This window comes from Schistocerca piceifrons, chromosome 4 (assembly GCF_021461385.2).
Source record: "Schistocerca piceifrons isolate TAMUIC-IGC-003096 chromosome 4, iqSchPice1.1, whole genome shotgun sequence".
In the NCBI taxonomy this organism is placed as follows: Eukaryota; Metazoa; Arthropoda; class Insecta; order Orthoptera; family Acrididae; genus Schistocerca; species Schistocerca piceifrons.
Genome location: NC_060141.1, coordinates 758,955,118 through 758,976,440, shown reverse-complemented (window position 1 = coordinate 758,976,440; position 21,323 = coordinate 758,955,118). Strand labels below are relative to the sequence as shown.

Below are 21,323 nucleotides of genomic sequence, written 5' to 3'. Positions count from 1 at the left end.
ACAAAAAAATAAAAAAAAAAATAAATTAAAAATATCTGGACTTACCTCGAAGAAGATGACACAGCAATGAAAGGTTAAGAGACTGAGTGTCTCAGGTAATATATGTGGGTATATGGAATGTTTAGAAGGAAAGGATGGTTAGGATTAATGGTCTATTAGAGTCAAGGTCATTGGAGACATTGAATAAGTTCGTACAGAACAATTTTGGGAAGGGATCAACTGTGGTAAGTTCAAAGAAATTAACATAGTATTAATCTTAAACAATCCAACAAAACCATGGAAAACCTAAGTGTACATGGTAGATGGCTGGGTATTTGAAACGTATTCCTTCAAAATGCGAGACTAGGTTCGAAACTACTGCATCATCTCACTTGTTATGGAATGTTAGAGGATTGCGTCAGGAAAAGAGAGGAGTTCATCAGGGATCTTAAATATTTTTAAAAAAATACAGGCACAACTATTATAGGGGGAATGAGAAAGCTGTATTAAAAGGGATCAAAAAATTTGAAAATTTTGTAATGGTGAAAACTAGAAGATCTGCATATAGAGTATCAAATAGATAATAAGCTGAAATTAATAATAACAAAAAAAAGGACAAGGGTTACTCATATAGTTAAAGTTTGCTCCTGCTTCTCTCTTCCTCTACCCACCCACCTGGCACAACCCCACCTCAACCTAGTGCACCTACCAAACTGTGTGTGTGTGTGTGTGTGTGTGTGTGTTTCTTCTTTTCAGTGAGTGGTCTTCTTTATGCTGAAGTATTCAAATAAGCTAGTGATGATAACAATAATGGCTAAAAATAGAGATTATACAACAGCTGATAAGTTTATGCTTCAGATCTGAGAAGAATTTGAGGACACAGAAAACTGTATAAGGCACTACCAAAAAAAAATGCTAAACAAAACAGTGGTTTACAAATACTTGTTAAGCTGAAGATTTAAACATTAATAACAAAGAGTAATGGGCATCTTTGGGGCAACAGTGCTAGAAGTGGCCAAGAGCATATATTTGAGCCTTTTAATTCACAAAACATTAAAGATACCTTTACAACTAAATGATATGAGACTTCTTCATTACATCATTGTGTGATGAAGGGCTCATTGAAAGACACCAAAATCTTTATAGGGGACTAAAATAGCTTCCCTAGTACATCGACCCGTAATTTGTCAGACAGAGACCATGAAAAAAAAAAAAAAAAAAAAAAAAAAAAAAAAAAAAAAAAAAAAAAAAAAAAAAAAAAAAAAAAAGGGAAGAGCAATGAAAGAAATTATAAAATATATCATCTACAAGGTGAACAAATATCACAGCTACACAAGAATAGACTAAAAATTATTTAGCTAAACAAAATCAAAGAGTGACAATAATGAAGAATAGGGGCAACAAAACTGTGCAGAAAAAAGCTTATAAAGTTATATGAAAACAGAAAATATAAGAAAAATTTTGAAGATACAGAAACAACTGCCATGAATTTCCTCCAACATACTGACCGAGTTTGTAAAAAGCATACAAGAAACTGCATATAATGTTCTTGCTACTGGAAGACTAAAAAAATTGGATTAAAAACACCCAAGCACTACATAATATTGTAAAAAAGAAAAAAGTGAAGAAAAGTAAATCTTACAATAGAAGTAGTAAATATCCTTTTACACACAGATGACGTCACTGTTATACAAAACATATAAGATGACTTCCAATGATCAGTTAGAAATTACAACAATTTTAAAAGAATGCAAGTTACAATACATTCCACAATATGAATTGAAGGTTTACCTAGACAAATATGCTCTTCGGTCCCAAACTGAAACCCCTATTCAATAGATATTTCAATGACTGCTCCCTGCATGGAGACAGATGTTAAACAATTTAGCTATTTATAGGATATTGAATAATAATACAAGGAAAGATAGTTGAACAACAATTTCACAAACGATGACAGCACCAATGTAAGGAACTGAGATAAAGGTTCCATCAAAGAAAGACTTAGACAAAATTACTGTAGTGGCGGGGGATGCTGATAACAGCTCACTGTGCACTTCTCTTATATGACGAGAAAAGATCCCTGACAGCTAGCAGCACTGTAGCCAGCTTTCAACTGCAAAGTCACAACACTGACTGAAAGCCTTAGACTTATGAACATAATCACATCTCATGGCACGGCTCCCTGCCCCTGTTGGAGGTTCGAGTCCTCCCTCGGGCATGGGTGTGTGTGTTGTCCTTAGCGTAAGATAAGTTTAAGTTAGATTAAGTGGTGCATAAGCTTAGGGACTGATGACCTCAGCAGTTTGGTCCCATAACACCTTACCACAAATTTCCAACTTCCATATCTCATGATTTGTCAGATCAGGCCCATGAAGCAGCCATGCCTAGCCCACTTTAACTGGTAGTGATCTCTTCTTACCAATTGGACAAGTAGTATAGGGCATTCAAGGTTAAGTGGCACCTTTTCCCCCTTTATTTGGCTGTAATTATGAGACACAATACTATGTCTAATGTGGCCATTTTCAATTGATAATACATAGAGATAAGTCAAAAAAATCACTTGAAACTGCCATAGAATCTAATATCAGCTGACTGTGTTAAATGTTAAGACTTTTGTCTAAAATTACAGTGCAATACAGGAAAAAATGATGTAACTTAATAATTTCAAGCAGAATGTAGACATTAGTTCTAAGAAATATTACAAAGACTTTTCACAATCCCTGTACAGGCAGTCTTAACATTACACAAACAGTATCTTCCATGTGTATGTTTAGTATTTGTAGCTTTCATTAAATGGATTTGATGGTGGTGATGATGACAATATAGCAATGAAACTAAAGCAAAAGTTATTCGCATCAGGCTAGTATAATCAAAAACAAATACTGGGAAAGAAACCAAAGGTATATGAAAAACTGAGTAATTTCCATTAACAAACAACTGTGGAAGCAAAAGATACACAATGATCAAGATGTTATCCTGATGACATGATATAATCGTTTACTGCTCTGTGGAGCATTCAAAAAGAAATGAACTGGAGGCTGTAAAATGAAAACCGCTGAAGAGATCGTACTGTCATTGCCTACGGACGAGGTTTTGTACCTAGAAGAGCTCTGAGGTGCCAAACTCACTGCTAAAGGGACACAGGCACATGCTCTTGTGACGACAGGGTGGGTATGTGCACGTCAACCATCCATTGCATTCTGAAGTGGTGTAAACAAAGAAATGGAGGTTTCAAAAGAAGAGGAAAGGGGGTAGCATATTTCCTAAGAGCAGAAGGAATGTAGGGAACAGAAATTCATCAAAGAATGGCACAAGTGTACAGAGGGCACTGCATATCTATTGCAATTCGAATTTTCAACCTGAGCTCTGGGGCAATGGCTGCCACATAACTCGCTGGTCTTCAATAACAAGGGCATCCATCTGCTGGACAATGGTACTGGTAAATAGGTGTGGCATTCCAGATGATGTGTCACCAGCCAATGATTTCTGTCTTTCCTTGAATCCCTTGTGCCATGCCTTGACCCTTGCAATGGACATGCAGTGTTCTCCGTACACTTGTTCCATTTTGCAATAAATTTCCATCCTAGACACTCTTTAGACTGTAAGGAAATGCACTACACACCTTTACTCTTCTTTTGCAGTCTCCATTTCTTTATTTTCACCACTATTGAGGTAGTGAACAATAAAGCATGCAAATCCTCACTCTGTCATCACTGGGTGCAAGCCCATATCCTTTAACAGTGAGTTTTGTGCCTCGCACTCTTATACAAAGGACAGCTTCCCCCACAGGCAATGGCATTATGATCCATTCAGAGGTTTTCACTTTACAGTATAGGGCTCATTTCTTTTTTAATGCCCCCTATATACCAAGACAATCATTACTACTGTTATTAAGCTTATGGTGATACAAATTACACATGCTAATTCTGTGTCTAACATTCTGCAACAAAAACTACTTTCATTTTCGGCCATAACAGACATATACCAAGTTCAGATAATTAACATGTGCGGATGTGCTATCCAGAAGTTCAACAGTTTGGGGAAGGTGCATTGAAGCAACAAGTATATCGCATGAAACACAACAAAAATTATAAATTGATAATTAAACGTAAAATGAAGCACAAGTTAGGGATAAATACAAAAATCTAGTTACAATAATACTACGATGATGATACACTTTTTATTGTCCTACATAAAACATTAGCGACATAGAAACGTAACACTTATATAAGAAAAAGACAAAGGGAAAAAAATCAAGATAAAAACTATGTAAAGGAAAACTAGAAACAAAGTTAAAAAAGCAAGCAAGTAAAAAGTAGGTAAATAAGTGTTTAAAAGACAGCAGAGAAGAACAAGGTATAAAATAAAATAAAAGCTAGCAATGGATAAACAATAGCAGAGAACTGTAGTAACATTTAGAAAAATTTGGGAGGACAAAGTGAAAGGAGTAAATGAGGTTGCTGTTTGAGGCAAAACAATGAAAACTTTGAAAAGAGACTCCCATCTTCACTGCAAGAGAACAGTACACACAGAGCAAGTGACAAGTGGAGAGCTCTCAAACACAAACTGTTATAGACAAGTAAGAATTATCAATAAAGATTGTTTATCTTTATCCAAAAATCTTTTAACAAGTGTGCAATTATATGCCAATGAAACAGTAATTATTGGGGTGATGAAATCTAGAACAAATCAGATAGAATTAACAGCTTTCCCTCTTTGGGCCTTCTGACTATCAGTCCAAAGTTCCAAGGTTCAATCCCCAGAATCCCCAGTCAGTGCACTGAGTTTCACAACTTGTAATGTTTGTTAGCACAAAAAATTAGGAGCTGCACCATAGTTCAGAGAGCAGTTAAACTGTAGGCCCCCCTACAACTAGCTGGTTAAGTCAGTTCAAAGAGTGAAGGAAGGCAAGGGCATATGCCTGCAACAGGGCCATGCCTAGTACAGCACCACTGAGGACAGCTTTTATCATTTTTGAGGAGAGGAGAGTGGAATTTGGGAGGGGGGGGCAGGAGTCAGAGTAACACAAGGAAGAGTTTGTAAGGTCTTGTTGACAAATACAATATAATAAATCTCAGAGCTGGTCCTCCGAATCAACAGTAAAACTCAGATGTCTTTAGTAAATGAAATTAGTTAAAAAGGTTTAAAAACATTAGTATAGCAAAATATGTGAAGTGATATATGTGTATTCATCATTTTTACTACTTAGACAAAGCCATTCTATGAAATCTCCGAAAATGCATATCAGTGAAATTTTACTGTCCCATGGTCACAGAAAATACTATACTCTAACAATACACAAGTGCATGATGCCAGTGGCATTATTCAAAGAAATCAATGAAGAACTGCAGCCCAAATGTTTTCATTTTGGGTGTTGAAAAGAGCAGAAGAAAAAAGAAAATACATAGAAAACATTAAAACACAAGATGAGTAGTTCAAAAGCAAAAAGTTGAAAGAAATATTAAATATGAAGTAGAGTGAATGCTGCACAAGCAATTAACAGATTTTGGTATGTCCTCCTTACAACTTTCTTTTACATCTAGCGTTCTAGTCTGATCCTTTTCTGACTGGCATATTCTTCTCGTAACAACCATTTTACTTTCCACACATTTCCTTGTTTTCTCTTTAGATTCCAAAGAGAGATAGTTCTGAAATATCACACATTTTTGCTTAGCTATCTATGACAACCATATTAATAATATCTTTCAAGTAAAATAAATATATATGTCATCATACTCATTCCTGAGATTTGCATTTTTCATTTTGTTTTAAGGAATGTTTGAAAGCTCATAGCTTTATAATCACAAAATATATTACAGAAAGCAGGTACTTATTGCATAAACACACACTATCTATACACCATTAAACATAACATCACACTGGCAGTACTGAGAAAGAAGAGGATACTGGAAAGTATGGAATGTTAAAATTTTGGGGAATGGCATGAATACTTTCTGTCTTCTGTGAGAACCACACACCAATGCCCTCAAGTACATATTTTTTTCTTAATATCTTGTCACCCTCAACATATGATGGCTATCAAATCCACAGTGAAATATCTTATGACATTTATTACGCAACTGAAAATGATTGTGAAACCTCAATTGAATAATTAATATTACAACATATCTGAATCAAAGATGTGAAATGTATGTGTACAGTCAAAAATAATACTTTTATACTGTACCAAAAGAACTGACATTTGTTGGCAATATTTATTCAACATATAATACAAAACAAATAAAACAGATGAGGAAATCACAGTACTGACAATGGTCATGCCATTTACCAATTTTCTTTGTTGGATACAAAAAGCATTGCTATTTAACAGAATTAGTATATACAACTGTACAAAAATAGGAAATACATATTATACACTGTTTAGAGAATCATGCTGTCAGTAGGTAATACTATTGATGTGTACTAAACTATTTAATGCCACCTTCACAATGACAGCAATAAAGACCATGTCTTCTTTGTATATAATTATAACAAATGATAAAAAATATATGGCTAAGGAATTCAATAAACTGTGATGGTTTTATGAAAGAGTACATTTTGTTTTGCAAGAAGTGCTTACAGACATTAAGCCAGTTTTGAGAAATATATGGCCACTACAGGAACATGTCACAGTAGTCCAAACCATTTCTGAGCAAACATGGCAAATCCAACAAATTGATGATATGAAATAAGTATTTACCATAAAATTGATTTGTACCGCACTGGGACAGGAATGTCATGATACAGAACACAATATAATAAATAACGTAGGAACTAGACAAACAGAAGTTGGTTTTTGACTCTTTTTGTATTCTGTCTTATTTCACTGTTTGCAGTCTGATTGTAATTTAGCCTGGACACTGCGTGTAAATACGTGACAGTATGGCATGCTGAAATCACTCAAATTCTGCAGAAGTCAATTTCATGATATGGATCACTGTACACTGGGTTATCCAAAAATGATTACAAGTAACATTCACTTAGTTACTTTCGACTTGCGGATCAAAAAAGTTTATAGGGCAAACTCTGATGTACCATTTGCACATAACTGATATTTTGTCAGCTTAAACATAGCTATCTAACATGGTTAGACCTCTTTTCTATCAACTATATTTCATAGTTTAGTTTGGGATAGTTATTTTCCACTTTTTTAATTACAATCGTAGGTGCTCCCAGTGCACAAGACATAGAAACTATTATACTCTGCACAGTCAAAATGAAAGATGCTATGATACACATTCAATAGGCAGAAGAGGACTGAGATGAGCAGGCTAGTATGACCAAAGTTACATACTGACATTAGGTATTCAATGCCAGCAGCAATGAGAACAAGTGTACAAATGTGACCTTAGCACCAAAACAGTAATGTTATCAAAAAGTCACTGTGAAATGAAAGTACATTATTTTTCAGTGAGAACAACAACCACAGTTTTATGTCACTCCTTATAATAATCTTGCTCAATAGGCAAGATGGAAAAAAACACTGAGCCTTCACAGCAGGTAAACTACAGGTGTCTGGAAAAGCTCATAAAAAATTTTGCAATGAATTCTCAATATAAACATTCAGCCATGTGTGTGTACAGATTAAAATGTAAAAGTCATTAGTTGCTTAAAATACAAGGTAACCTCACTGACTTTGGGCTTCAGACTGAATATAGGTAGCTCTCAACTTTTGATTTAGAAGGTGGCCTTGTAAATGGAGAGAACCAGGCGAGTGAAAATCGTCCAAAGACTGCCTGTATGCTCTTCCACCGGGACTTCTTCACCCATCGTGCCTCTTCCTTTTTCAGTTGCTCAATTCCCTGAAAGAACAAACATGTATTTTGAGACTCCATTAATTTGCTCAATTTTTTTCACTGCCAGATTTCATCACAATTTATGCACAAATGTTGATATGTGCATTGTATCTCAGGCTTGCTTGGAATATTATGTGACAAAATAGCAGTTTTCAAGAAGGAGCAGCAAAATGAATTTCTCCAGAACCTGTTCATGTCTCTGAATGTATAATGAAGAGATAGACCCAGCCCCCTCCACACATTTGCAAACACATGCGCATTGTCCTCTGGGTTAAAAACATATTTTGCAATTGCACTGATTTGCACCAAAACACAGAATGATTCAGACTCAGATATTTCCTGAACCTTTTGTAGTCCTGTCTTCCTCAGTTGCATATAATATTACGGTATATTGATAATTTTTACTTATGGACCGTCTGACAACAACTGAATAAAACACAATTTTAGTGCCATACGCGTTTCGCCTTTATTTTCTGCAAGGCACCATCAGTGGCAGGTTGCGTGGACAATTTCTTACATATTACGCTCCTGTTGCATTTTTGGTGTTGTTCTTCTTCTTATGAATGCCAATTTGCGGTTTTTTTCCACATTCCACAGCACTATGAACCGAACGCTTGTTTCAATGCAATGTTTTGGTTTCTGTTGCCGACTGTCAAAAATTATCAATATACCGTAGATGACAGCTATGGTCTGTAACATAGTAGTTGTAAATTGTTCTTATATATTTTGTTTCTCTGTATAGTAAGTTTCTATTACAGAATGTGTGAAGCTTCATGTGAAACAGCTAATGAAAATGATAAGACACCCAAGGTCCTGCAAGGTGAGTTCATCACTGCGTGTTAACAGATAACGAATAAACTTACTCATTGTGGCACCTCAAAGCTGCTGTCACTGGTTTCAATCACACTTGTGTGTAAAGGAGGACTGACAACATCCCTCACTTCTATACTGAACTAGTACCCTCCTTGTTATTCTGATTCAGGTATAGGCATCACATGACAGAGAACTTTTTTTAAAATTGTCTACCACACTTAGCGAGAAATTACTGACAGACATGAACAAAAGCAGTGGAACAAGAAGCTTGGGACACATTTTCATTTTATAGCACCCCAGTCACATTAATATCTACTCCTGTATTCTGGACTTTGCAGAGCAATCTTCTGCTTCCAGTTTTGTAGACATGGAAAGAATCATTGACAGGTTTATCCTCAATTTGAAATGTTCCACGTTATGGCTCACACAACCTAACACTTTTGTCAAAACAAAGAATACATTCATGAGCCTCAAAATGGAGAAATATTCTGCAATTTCTGTTCACTACTTTTGAGGGACAAACAGTGAATCTGATAAATTACTTCAGGCTACTAACTTCACTCAAACGTGGACGAGGCTAATCTGGAAAGTAATGTTACAAGACTTTTTTGAAGTAAAAAAAAAAAAAAAAAAAAGAAAAAAAAAAAAGAAAATTATTTTAATAAAATTTACAAGCACTGTAGTACAAGTCTTGCATTATTTTTCCGCATAATCACCATTTAGCTCAAAATATTTTGTCATCTGTGGGACAAGTTTCTTGATTCTCGTCTCATAGCCATGGAAATGGAAATGAGCGTTTGGCGTCATTGGCCGGGAGGCCCCTCGCGGGGCAGGTCCGGCCGCCATAGCGCAGGTCTTATTACATTCGGCGCCACATTGGGCGACCTGCACGCCGGATGGGGATGAAATGATGATGAACACAACACAACACCCAGTCCCTGAGCGGAGAAAATCTCCGACCCAGCCGAGAATCGAACCCGGGCCCAGAGGACGGCAATCCGTCACGCTGACCACTCAGCTACTGGGGCGGACGTCTCATAGCCATGACCCGCCTCCTTTTTCAGTCAATTCTTCACTTTGGTTTTCACCTCATCATCGTCGTCATTGTCAGAAGAGTGTTTTAGACGAAGGTGTTCCTCCAGTTTAGTGAACAGATGATAGTCACTAGATGTGAGATCAAGGCTGTGAGAGGAGTGGCTCAAAACTCCCAACCAAACAAAGTCAACAACTCTTGTGCTGCATGAGCGGTGTGCGGATGTGCTTTGTCATGAAGGAGACAGACTCCCACTGTCAGCATCGCACGACATTTGTTTTATTACGGCTCTGCGAAGTTTCCTCGTGGTCTCAAAATATCTTGCAGCATTTATTCTTGCACCTCTTTCCAAAAAATCAGCAAGCAGAAGCCCTTTCCTGTCCCAAAACACTGACAGCATGGTTTTCCTCGTTGTTTTTTGAGTTTTGAACGTTTTGGCTGAAGGAGAATGAGTATGGCGCTATTGCATTGATTGTCGTTTGCTCTCCGGAGTATGGTGATAATCCTAAGTTTCATACCCTGTCACTATACAGCTGAGAAAAGCCTCGCCTACAGTCAAGAAATTTGCGAGTAGAACTTTCGTGTGCTTTAGTAAGCATATTGGGCATCCATCTTGCACACAATTTGCGATAATTTAGTCAATCAGTTATGATTTCATGAAATGTTTGGACAAAATGCATGCAGGTCAACAACTGTCAAACAGCAATCAGAGAGATGATGTTCTTTAATTTTTAGTACCACATCAGCAGTGACAACAGATAGCCTTCAGCTTCGGTCTTCATTTTAAATTTCCGTCCTAAAATTGAAATTCTAGACCCATTTCATCACATGCTGCCTTGATATTAGGTCCTCTCCATAAAATGAAACAATTTTGTAATGAACCATAGCAGCATTTGTGCCCTTAGCACTTAGATAGCGAATTACACTGTGCAATTCCCACTTGGCAGGAGCCGGAATGAGAACGCTCACTTCTAACAGTCACCACAACACTAATCAATGAGCTAATGATTGCTGGGAATACTCATTCCTTCCGTTGGCTTCCCGCTACATGGCAGTGGTACAAAATTTCCCCCACAGACAATCCATGCTAAAGCTACATGTCTTGTAACCTTAGTTTCCAGATAACCCTCATAAAATAAAGTACAGTAATGATACTCCTTGCTGGTACAACATTCCTCTCATCATCTGTGACTGCTCCTTCAGGCCAATATGACTGACATATACAGGGTGATTATAATTACAGTTCCAGACTTTAAAACACTGCAAAGTGAACTACTGCTCAGAATGACAACAAACTTGAACAGAATTTTATCAAAGAAAGGGGAAACATTACGGAAACAAAAGCATTTAAGAAAAATTTTCTCTCTAGATGTGTCTTTAACCAGCAGAAGAGCAAAATAAAAGACACAGGGAAAACAGCTGCCCCTCAGTTCACATCTGAGATGCTCGACATGACTCTCTCAATGGAAGACCATACACTGCTGGTAAAGCTCTTTTACAAGAATAGTGACTGAGTTGTCAATAGCTCTACACAAGTTCCAGACACAAGAGGTTATGAAAAAAGGCATTGGTCCAACGTCCATCAAGAATCCGGAGAAAATGATTATGAAATTAAAAAAGACAGGTTCTTTTGAAGTGCACTGTGGCTGATGGATGAAAACAATTGATACAACATCAGCAGAAGATATGGGTCGAACTGTGGTGTGCAAATGTGGAGTGCATGAGGAATTGCCCAAATTTTCAACATACCGGTAAGCATGGTGCATAAAGTTCCATGAAACAGCCTGCATTACTATCCATACACAATTACCCATGTACAGGAGTTGCTTCCTGCAGACCTTCCAGTAAGACAAACATTTACTCTGGAATTTCTTGATCACATGGAAGTGGACAAGGAATGGCCGTGGAATATTCTATGGACAGACAAAACCCATTTCCATCTCCAGAGACAAGTCAATACAAAGAATAGTGTAATATGGGCAACAGAAAATCCACTCACACATCAACCAGTACCACTTCATTCCGCAAAGGTAACTGTTTGAAGGCATCATTTACCACAGGATCATATCTTTTCGAGGAGATGGGTCTTGCGGGTCCTGTTACCTGTGCTGTCACTGATAAATGCTATGAGAGCCTTTAATGCACCACGTCTTTCAACCCTTCAACAGTGTGGATTTGTGGATAGGATTGTATTTATGCAAGATGGCACTCCTCCACATATCACACAGCCAATGAAGCAGCTGCTGCAGAGGTACTTTGGAAATCCTAGAATTTACAGCCGTCATTTCCCTACAGCCTGATCATCCAGATCAGCTGATTGTAATCTGAGTGACTTCTGACTGTAGGGCTGTGTGAAAGATGCTGTGCTGAATGCTCCAATTGCAAACGTAGCTGCATTGAAGGCGCGAAGTGACTTCTGAGACACTCTGATCTGTTATGGAAAATGATGTTTCTCAGTTTCAACTTGTGGCAGAGAACGGTGGACAGTATACTGAACATGTCTTGTGTCAGTCTCACAACAATTAAAAACTGATGTTTCCCATCCAATGAGGTACAACCTTGCTGTGGGGGATGGGATTACCTAACTAACAGTGTCATTAATGTTGAATGCCAAACCTGTGTAGTCATGTACATTGCATGTATGGTAGGTTTAATGTGCAACTCACACCACAGCTGTTGTATTGCAATTCATCTGTCATTTGTAACTGAACCCATTTATGTGATGATGCTAATGGTGACATCTATTGGGACAATTTTTGCTGCCCCGCCACACAAATGTTTCCTGCTTCTTTGATGACATTCCATTCCAATTTGACGCTATTCTGAGCAGTGATACTTTATACAGTATTTTGGAACTGGAACATTAATTATAATTACCATTTACCTCTCAACCTCCCAGGTGCACAGCTATAGTTGGGAGTCGATGTGTTTTTGTTGAAATATTCTGCTGCAGAATCCTTACAACAAGGACTGATGACTGCTGCTGCACTTGAGTAAATGATCATCACTAGATAGGAGAATTTCCAGAACATATTCAACCAGGATCATTTTCTGATGGTGTAGTTTGTAGCCAAGATTTTCAATGTGTTACAATCCGATGGAAAGTTGCCAAAGGTCATACAACAAGGCAGGTTTATCAGAGAGAAAATACAAATTGTGACTCCCTTTCTCCATATACACCCTTTGCATCTACCTTGCACGAAGAATTATACTGACTACTCTTAGACACTTTGTATTCCCTTCTTCTCTATACCCATCACTACCACTACCACTACCACCACCACCACTTTATAACTACTTCTGTCCATCATCTATGAGGACCAAGCATCACACATTTCCTTAGTTCACTGGATGGCGGTAAAATGCTATTCCTTTTAGTTTATCCTGGAGTTAGCAATTATTCTATTTCTGCAGCTAGATGTCATTTCTGTTCATATATCAGAATATTAACATAATATGAATGAGAAAGTCACGCATGCCATTTGTCATGTAGATTCATTGGACACATTTTAATGGTTTATGTGTCACGATTTGGTGTTGTAGCTGGGATGTTTGCCTGTCCAAAAAGGTGCAGAAACTGCCTGAAAGCCACGTTGATGCCGCTCCATATACCAGATCAATACCAGATCTGATATGAGCATGGTTCACATAACTGTCTCTCAAACCCAAGATATAATAGCAATTTTTTAATATACAGGCATGCAGAAACTGGTGTGGGGTAATTTGTGGGCAAAGTCTGGTGGTCTAGTTACTGGTTTTATCAGTTTCTTAGGACTGCAGATTGCAAAATAAAGGTTGCATATGATGGATAGGGTAGCAGCTGTCAAAATGCATGTCTTACTGCCTGCTAGAGCGTCTTCTGGTTTCGTTTCCCTTAATACACAGTGATGTATAGCTTGCCAAAGAAGTCACATGCTCCACATTTCAGACATATACTTCCTACTTAATATAGGTTAGCTCTTAATGGGCTAAAGCAGTCGACTGCAAGAAGCAGTTCTAAGTACACCATCTGTTGGAATATCATTTTTACAGCTTATCAATGCCACCACACTACATCACCAGTACCAAAAGCCCTAATGAGGCTTTTGCATATGGCACTTGCTTTGCAGTATCAGGTAACTTACACTGAGCCTACTGCCAGTCCAATAACAAGCAATATCACGTTCTGTTATAGTACAGCTTGTCTCATTCCACATTCTCGAATATTTTCCTTCATGATGGGATCTATATGTAAAGTAAAGTTGTATGGCATGAATGGCTGGGAGACCCCAAGGGGCAGGTTCAGCCTATTAATTGCAATGGTTTCTCCCAATCATTAGCATCCACAGCCACGTTTCTGTTGTGAAGTATGAGAGCTGTGTACATAAGTGTACCTGTTCAATATTGATGAATGTAATGGAGTGTGTATAGTGTAGTGTCATGTTCATGTTGGATGATGATGATGATGATGATGATGATGAAAGAAGGGCCAATAAAATAAGGCTTTGGTTTGCCTCCCCACAAAATTTTCTGTGTGTTCTTTCTAATTTAAGTTGTTCGTAATTGTGATTCCTTGGTATTTAGTTGAATTAAAAGGCTTTAGATTTGACTGATTTATTGTGTCACCAAAGTTTAACGGATTCCTTTTAGCATTCATAAGGATCATCTCACACTTTTCGTTATTTAGGGTCAAATGCCAAATTTTGCACCATACAGATATCTTTTCTAGATTGTTTTGCAATTTGTTTTGATTTTCTGATGACTTTCCTAGTGGATAAACGACAGCATCATCTGCAAACAACCTTATATGGCTGCTCACTTCTGTTTTACTCGATGACTTTCCATCAGTTGCTATAAACTGTGACCTCTCTGACAGGAATTCGTGAATCCACTTGCATAGTTGAGAGGATATGCCAAAGCACACATTTTACTGCAGGTCGCTTGTGTGGTAGTGTCAAAAGCCTTCTGGAAATCTAGAAATACGGAATCAATTTGAAACCCCTTGTCAATAGCACTCAAAACTTCGTGTGTGTAAAGGGCAACTAGTTGTGTTTCACAAGAACGATGTTTTCTAAATCCGTATTGACTGTGTGTCAATATACCATTCTCTTCAATGTAATTCATACTGTTCAAGCACAATATATGTTTCAAAATCCTGCTACATGTTATTATTATTAAAGTAAGAAGCTCATCTGTGTCTCTATTACTTGCTCTAAATGACAAGTGTCAAAATACTGTTGCTTGAATCAGTCATGATTTACAGATAATTAAAACAGTACCAAACAGAAAAAAATATGTTCAACAGAAGAGAGGTAGTTCTCTTCTTAAAAAACATACAGCTACTTTTGAATGAAGAACACTTTCAAAACATTTTGACCATTCCTTTACCAGGACATAAGGAAGTGAAGTATTAAAAACACACACACACACACACACACACACACACACACACACACACACCTCTGCAAAATAGCGGCAAAATAATTATTTCAGTCTTTGCAAAAGAAAATAGCCACAAAATGAATGTACCGTTTCATCATTCCAGATGGCCTGCAACTGTGTTCCCAACATCACAGCAGTAAATATGGCAAACAGAAGAGCTTCAAAGACCAGGAAGAGCAGCAGAACTACAGTGGCAGGAGGTGAGTAAGTAGAACAGTCCTTCCACTCATGGCGAACACATATGATGAACTGGTTGATTGACAGGAACAGTGCATGCACCGATATTGCTGCAATGTAAAACTGTTAAACAAAAGAAAAATAGATGAAAAACAAATTAAAATAAAAGGCAATACAATACAACCTTGTTGTAATGTACCCACAAAACATCAGTTATTTATCTAATTGTGTCACTTGCTTATCCTGCTTCAATAATTTGAGCTATCGAAGGCTGAATCTTTCTCAGTAATTTTTACTTACCTTCTGCAGTGAAGATTTTGCCTGTGGATTACCAGTGAATACATAAGTAGTCAGATTTTGGGGCTACATACATAAGTTAAAGCCTTTTGACTCACTCAATTTTCGATCAGGGTCTCTCCCTTGTGTTGCTGCCTTCTCTGTACCTATCTGAGTACAAGAGCTGGGTACCAACACAGAAAACAAAGACTAGAGCACAAAGGTATGCAGATCTAAAAATGCAGTTTCTGAGGAGACCTAAAGGATGTATGAAGGAAGATAATTTTAGAAATGAAAAATAAAACAGAAATTAAATGTAGGAGCAGTAGACCCTGGATTCAGATGATTGTAGCGTGTCATGAGGATAGAGATTAACAGGTTTCCAAAGAAAGCTTTGTGCTATGCAACTTGAGGGGAAGAAAAGAAACAACAAATATGGGTAGACCAAGGAGGAGAAGAAAAGAAAAGATCTGATAATGGAACAGTCGGTAGACTAAACCTTGAAGTAAAAAGAGGAATAACAATAATTTTATCTACTTCAGTTATTCCTTTCTACATCAATATAATATTCAAATTATTCCCAGTAGAATTCAGAATAAATTATTCCCAGTAAAAAAAAAAAAATTAAAAAAAAAATAAACACTCTCATGCACCTTACTTTAAAAGTTTACAGTGACTTGTCAACATTCATTCTGGATATATAAATCCATCAAGAGGCACAAGTGTTAGTGCATAGAGTGAGGTTCACCTGTATGGATGAAGCAGCCACCATTTCCGGTGTTTGTTACAACCAGTCACACATCTACACTGCCCCATACTCCCCTCTTTTTTCTTCAGTCTTCTGTTATCCTGAATTTTCATTATCATACTTTATTACTTTTATTCATTTCCCATCGGTAATACACGTTTCAACAAAGGCTGCACGTGAGTAATACAGAATAGAAAGTAAGAAGAATGGCAGAAACTCAGTAATTTCAGCTTCACCAATAACTACATGCACACACAATAATAAATTTAATTATAAACTTGTACTTGCTGGTCCCTGTGAGGACAACACACACTGTGGGAACAACACACCAAGGTTTCAATATGTTTCCTTTAACAACTTAACACTATCTTTCAACAGGCAGCTTATTCACTTAGAATTTATTATAAAAATAATGGTAATACATGTTAATAAAATTTTGTCCATAGCTTAACAAAACTTAAACAGTGAAATTGATTCGCTTTAATTCAAACAAGGTGGGGAAGGACTCATCATTATTAATAAACAGAAGTTAATGAAATAGAGAGAAGAAAAAGGAAATTTCTAAGGGAAATCCAGGGCCCAAAAAAGGGAACAGTAGATGAGTTTACATTTCACATGAGAGCAAACAAGGAATTATATGGAAGGCTTGAAAAAATCCCGGTCAATGGAGAAATGAAGGTTGGCTCCCTACAGCTGCATTAAAAAAATGAAACCAGAAAGGACTGGAAATGAGGTACTGACTTACCAATAGAACAAAAAGATTCAAACCCCACAATTGAAAGAAAGAAATTAGGCTCTATGGTGGTGTGCAACCATTAAAGAAGATAGAGGAAAGAGAGAGAGAGAGAGAGAGAGAGAGAGAGAGAGAGAGAGAGAGAGAGAGAGAGAGAGCAAAACTACTAGGCATGGTGGATCAGCATAACAAGAAAGTATTCTCGTGACAAGAGCAAGGGGTCAGAGGATGAAGAAATATTAGTGAAAAGAATTGGGTTAGTACATTGGATAGGTAGATAAAACAATCAAATAAACCAATAAAATTAAAAACAACAATCTTCCTGTCATACAAAACTGAGGTAACTGGAATGAATGGCATTGCTAACTTACCGTAAACAACACAAAATACTTTTGATTGTTTTCACCAACACAGTTATTGACCCATGGACAATGGTGATCCATCTTCCTAATACATCTGTAACAGCATGGATGATACTAAACTAGTCAAATCAATACATTTACTCCGTTGCAGAAAATGAAGGTAAGTAGATAAAAGTCTAGACAATGATACTTTTTCATTCAGTGCTGTTACAATTCACTGATTAAAAAACTGGAAGTTCCAAATGCATTTTCAATACTGGACCAACTGATCTAATTTAAGAGTGCCATGTGTCAACAAAGACACTTTCCTAATGTACTGTAGACACAATTTTTATTTTAATTAACATGGCTGACTCACAAGAAAGTAATAACACAAAGAATATTCTTATGAGGAAGAGCAACGAGTCAGAGAATGAAGAAATACTAGTGAAAAGAACTGTTTAATTATAGTGGATAGGCAGATGGAACAATCAAATAAATGAATAAGATTAAAATCAACAGTGTTTTTGTTGAGCAAAACTATATGAGAAGCAGTCTGAGAATATTAGTGTTAACTAACCTTTGGCAAACAGAGCAATGATGTGCTCTTTCTGGTTTGATGCTACAGCACTTGGGGCACTTGAATATAACCTGACCTTCTCGAAAACCCATTTGCTGGATCATCTCTTTTGTGGCATTTCCTTTTGGAACTGCACCCTGAAGTAAGTTTTAAGTTTCATTACAATATGCATTTCTCACATTTTAGTCATATTTAAAAATAAAATAAAATTTTCTGGAAAGCATATTTTTAATGAAAGAGAAGCACCAATGAAATATTATTATTATTATTATTATTATTATTATTATATATTGCAAAATCCCTAAAAGAGTGCACAGTCCCAATTGCCTATCTAACAGCTTCCAGGACAACAAAAAATTATTTTCAGTATTTCATATAATCGTTGACCACATTTAAAAATTTGAAATGCTGTTGTAAGAGATTCATTAAGAACTATAATCTTATGTTAAAGGTTAACACAGTACTGGCATGTTGTATGTGTCTTGAGACAGCATTATCCACAGCATGCAAACTATCTAGACTTTATTCATCCAATTTATGAGAATGAGGGCACCTAGTGACTTCCAGTGAACTTTACACATAAGTTCAAACCTTTTAAAAACCTTTGCTTGCCAATGCCCCACACAAAATTATGAAAGGAAAAAAATGTTTATTGTTTATTACATTTTCACATTCTTGCAGTAAAACTTCAGAATCACACAAAAAATATTTTAGTTAATTACTTCCTTACTACTGAATCTATTAGCAACACATTTTGCAGACAGAATCCACACAGACCACTGAATGTACCTGCAAAGTTATACGATTGTACAACACACAGTTCAGGAGATATGTCATCAAAATCCTTGGGATGCATCAAAACCTATCTTTTTCTTGAAACGGAGCACAATTTATGAGACCTGGACAATACTTATCCACTGTTCGGTAGTGAGAATACTTAGTGACTTCCAACAAACCCTAAACATAATTCTGAATGTTTTCCAAAATTTTTTATTACTCTATGGGTGACTAATCCAAAACTAATAAAACCAACTATTGAAGTTTTTTGTCTTCAACAGCAAAGATTTTACATGCTTAAAATCAAATATTTAACAAACAAACTGATTTGCAAAGTAATTAGGTGTTTGAATCTGTTTTATACATGGGTAATTTTGGAAATTTGTGGTAAGTTCCTATGGCACCAAACTACTGAGGTCATCAGCCCCTAGTCTTACACACTACTTAATCCAACTTTAACTTACACTAAGGACAACACACACACACACACACACACACACACACACACACACACGCCCGAGGGAGGACTCAAAACTCCGACGGGGACCTGCCCGAACCGTGGCAAGGTGCCTCATACTGCAAGGCTATAATGGGAGTTTGATTCTTTAAAGAACCTTATTCTTTAGTCCATCTATTGTAGGCAGCTCAAGAAGGGTGCCTGTAAGGGTGAAAGGGAAAACAGCCCTTCCCCCACATCTGCATCTACATCTACATAGACACTCCGCAATCCACCACGTGGCGTTGGCAGAGGGTAACTCATACCGCTACTAGTCATTTCCTTTCCTGTTCCACTCGCAAATAGAGCATGGGGAAAATGACTATCTACATGCCTACCTATGAGCCCCAATTTCTCGTATCTAATCTTCATGGCCCTTATGCACAATGTATGTTGGAGGCAGTAGAATTGTTTTGCAGTTAGGTTCAGATGCCAATTCTCTAAATTTCCTCAATACTATTCCTCAAAAAGAATGTCACCTTCCCTCCAGAGATTCCCATTTCAGTTCCTAAAATATATCTGTAACACTTGCGTGCTGTTTGAACCTACCAGTCAAAAATCTAGCAGGCTGCTGCTGAATTGCTTCAATGTCCTCCTTTAATCTGACCTGGAACGCATCCCAAACACTCAAGCAGTACTCAAGAATGGATTGAACTAATGTCCTATAGGAGATGACCCACACTCTCAGAATCCTCCCAATAAACCAAAGCCGACCATTTGCCCTCCCTACCACAATCCTCACATGGTCGTTTCACTTCATATCACTTTACAACGTTACACCCAGATATTTAAACAACATGACTGTGTCAAGCAGGACACTTCCAACATTGTTGCTACGGGATTGTTTTTTCTTACTCATCCACATTAATTTATATTTTTCTACATTTAGAGCCAGCTGACATTCAGTACACCCTCATTCTCTTCCGCACCATGGCTGCCTGTGGTTTTGGTTTTTGTTACTGGCCTTCCAAAAAGTGTTACTGCACTAGTAGGCTGCACTGTCAGCCTTACTGTGTAATATTTCATTGGTTGCTGTTTGTTCTCCAATTTTCTCAATCTAGACTGTAAATACATACTGTTGTTGTGGTGTCATTTCGTCCAAGTAGCACCATAAAAAAGCGATTCCTACTGAACAGATGTCTATTGCTAACACTGTTTTGTGCCAAAAGTGAACTCCATTCACACAGCTGCCACCTACACAGCTCATTAATGTTCAACAACGGAGTTCTTGCCGCAACTTTGCTATGGTATTACAGGATTTTAAATTTCGGTGCGTGAGTGCTGAAACAAAATATGCTACTTGACTGAAGGCTTTTGACTTTTGCCAATTTCTACCATCCGAGTACTGGAGTGAGATTCAAAAGTGGAGGAAGCAATCACAAAAAGTAGTGGGAATATGTAATTTACTTGGCCCTTCAGTGAACATATTTGCTGCTTCCAAGCTTCAGTCAGAATGGTGTGCTGTTTAAATAAAAAAAGAATTCAATAATAATCTTTCCGTGGCTATTTCATAAAATTATGGCTGTTGTTAGTTGTCATGCTTACACACAATTAAAGTTTTTCCTCTAAGTTGAGCCCTCATGTAATCAATCATAAACTCTGCCGATGTTTACATTGTTGATAGAATGCAACACAGCTGCTAAACTCGACTCCAACAATATACTAAAAAGCAAAGAAATATAAAGTAAACTTATAATAAAACCTCAATTACCAGAAATTGATATTTTTCTTAACTCTTAATTCAATTTGCTTTTTCATTAATAATTATGCACTAGTAATCATTTATGAGGAGTAAATAAAATCTGCTTTTTATTATACTTTATTCTAAATCCAAATGTACAATACCTGCCATAAATAATAAGGCATATATTTTGTCTTACTTTAAACAATTTGTAATTTACTTACTACAATAATGCACAATTTTTATTAAACCTACTTACAAAACTATAAAAATTGCTAAATCTGTCCAGAAAAAAAGGAGAAATGTAGTTTCACAAGATTTCAATTCGGATAGCTATGACTGGTGGCCTCCAGAATTAATGATGATGGTTTGACCTCTACAGTAATGTCCCTAATAAGAATATGAGGTATTCTGTGTTCTGTCATGTAATGTGCAATACTTGCGAATAAATTTCTGATAATCATTAATTAAT

General features: G+C 36.9%; 1 protein-coding gene across 3 annotated transcripts in view; it reads right to left on the bottom strand.

The window, feature by feature from the left end:
• Positions 1-4,285: 4,285 nt before the first annotated feature.
• LOC124794791 (palmitoyltransferase ZDHHC3) overlaps positions 4,286-21,323 on the bottom strand; it is a 118,916-nt gene continuing 101,878 nt past the window's right edge. For all 3 annotated transcript variants that reach the window (XM_047258443.1, XM_047258444.1, XM_047258445.1), the window contains exons 4-7: positions 17,898-18,034; positions 17,348-17,432; positions 15,130-15,342; positions 4,286-7,781 (exon numbers count right to left, since the gene is read on the bottom strand). In XM_047258443.1, coding sequence (XP_047114399.1) covers positions 7,623-7,781; positions 15,130-15,342; positions 17,348-17,432; positions 17,898-18,034 — 594 coding nt within the window. In that variant the 3' untranslated portion in view covers positions 4,286-7,622. The remainder of the gene's footprint in view (positions 7,782-15,129; positions 15,343-17,347; positions 17,433-17,897; positions 18,035-21,323) is intronic.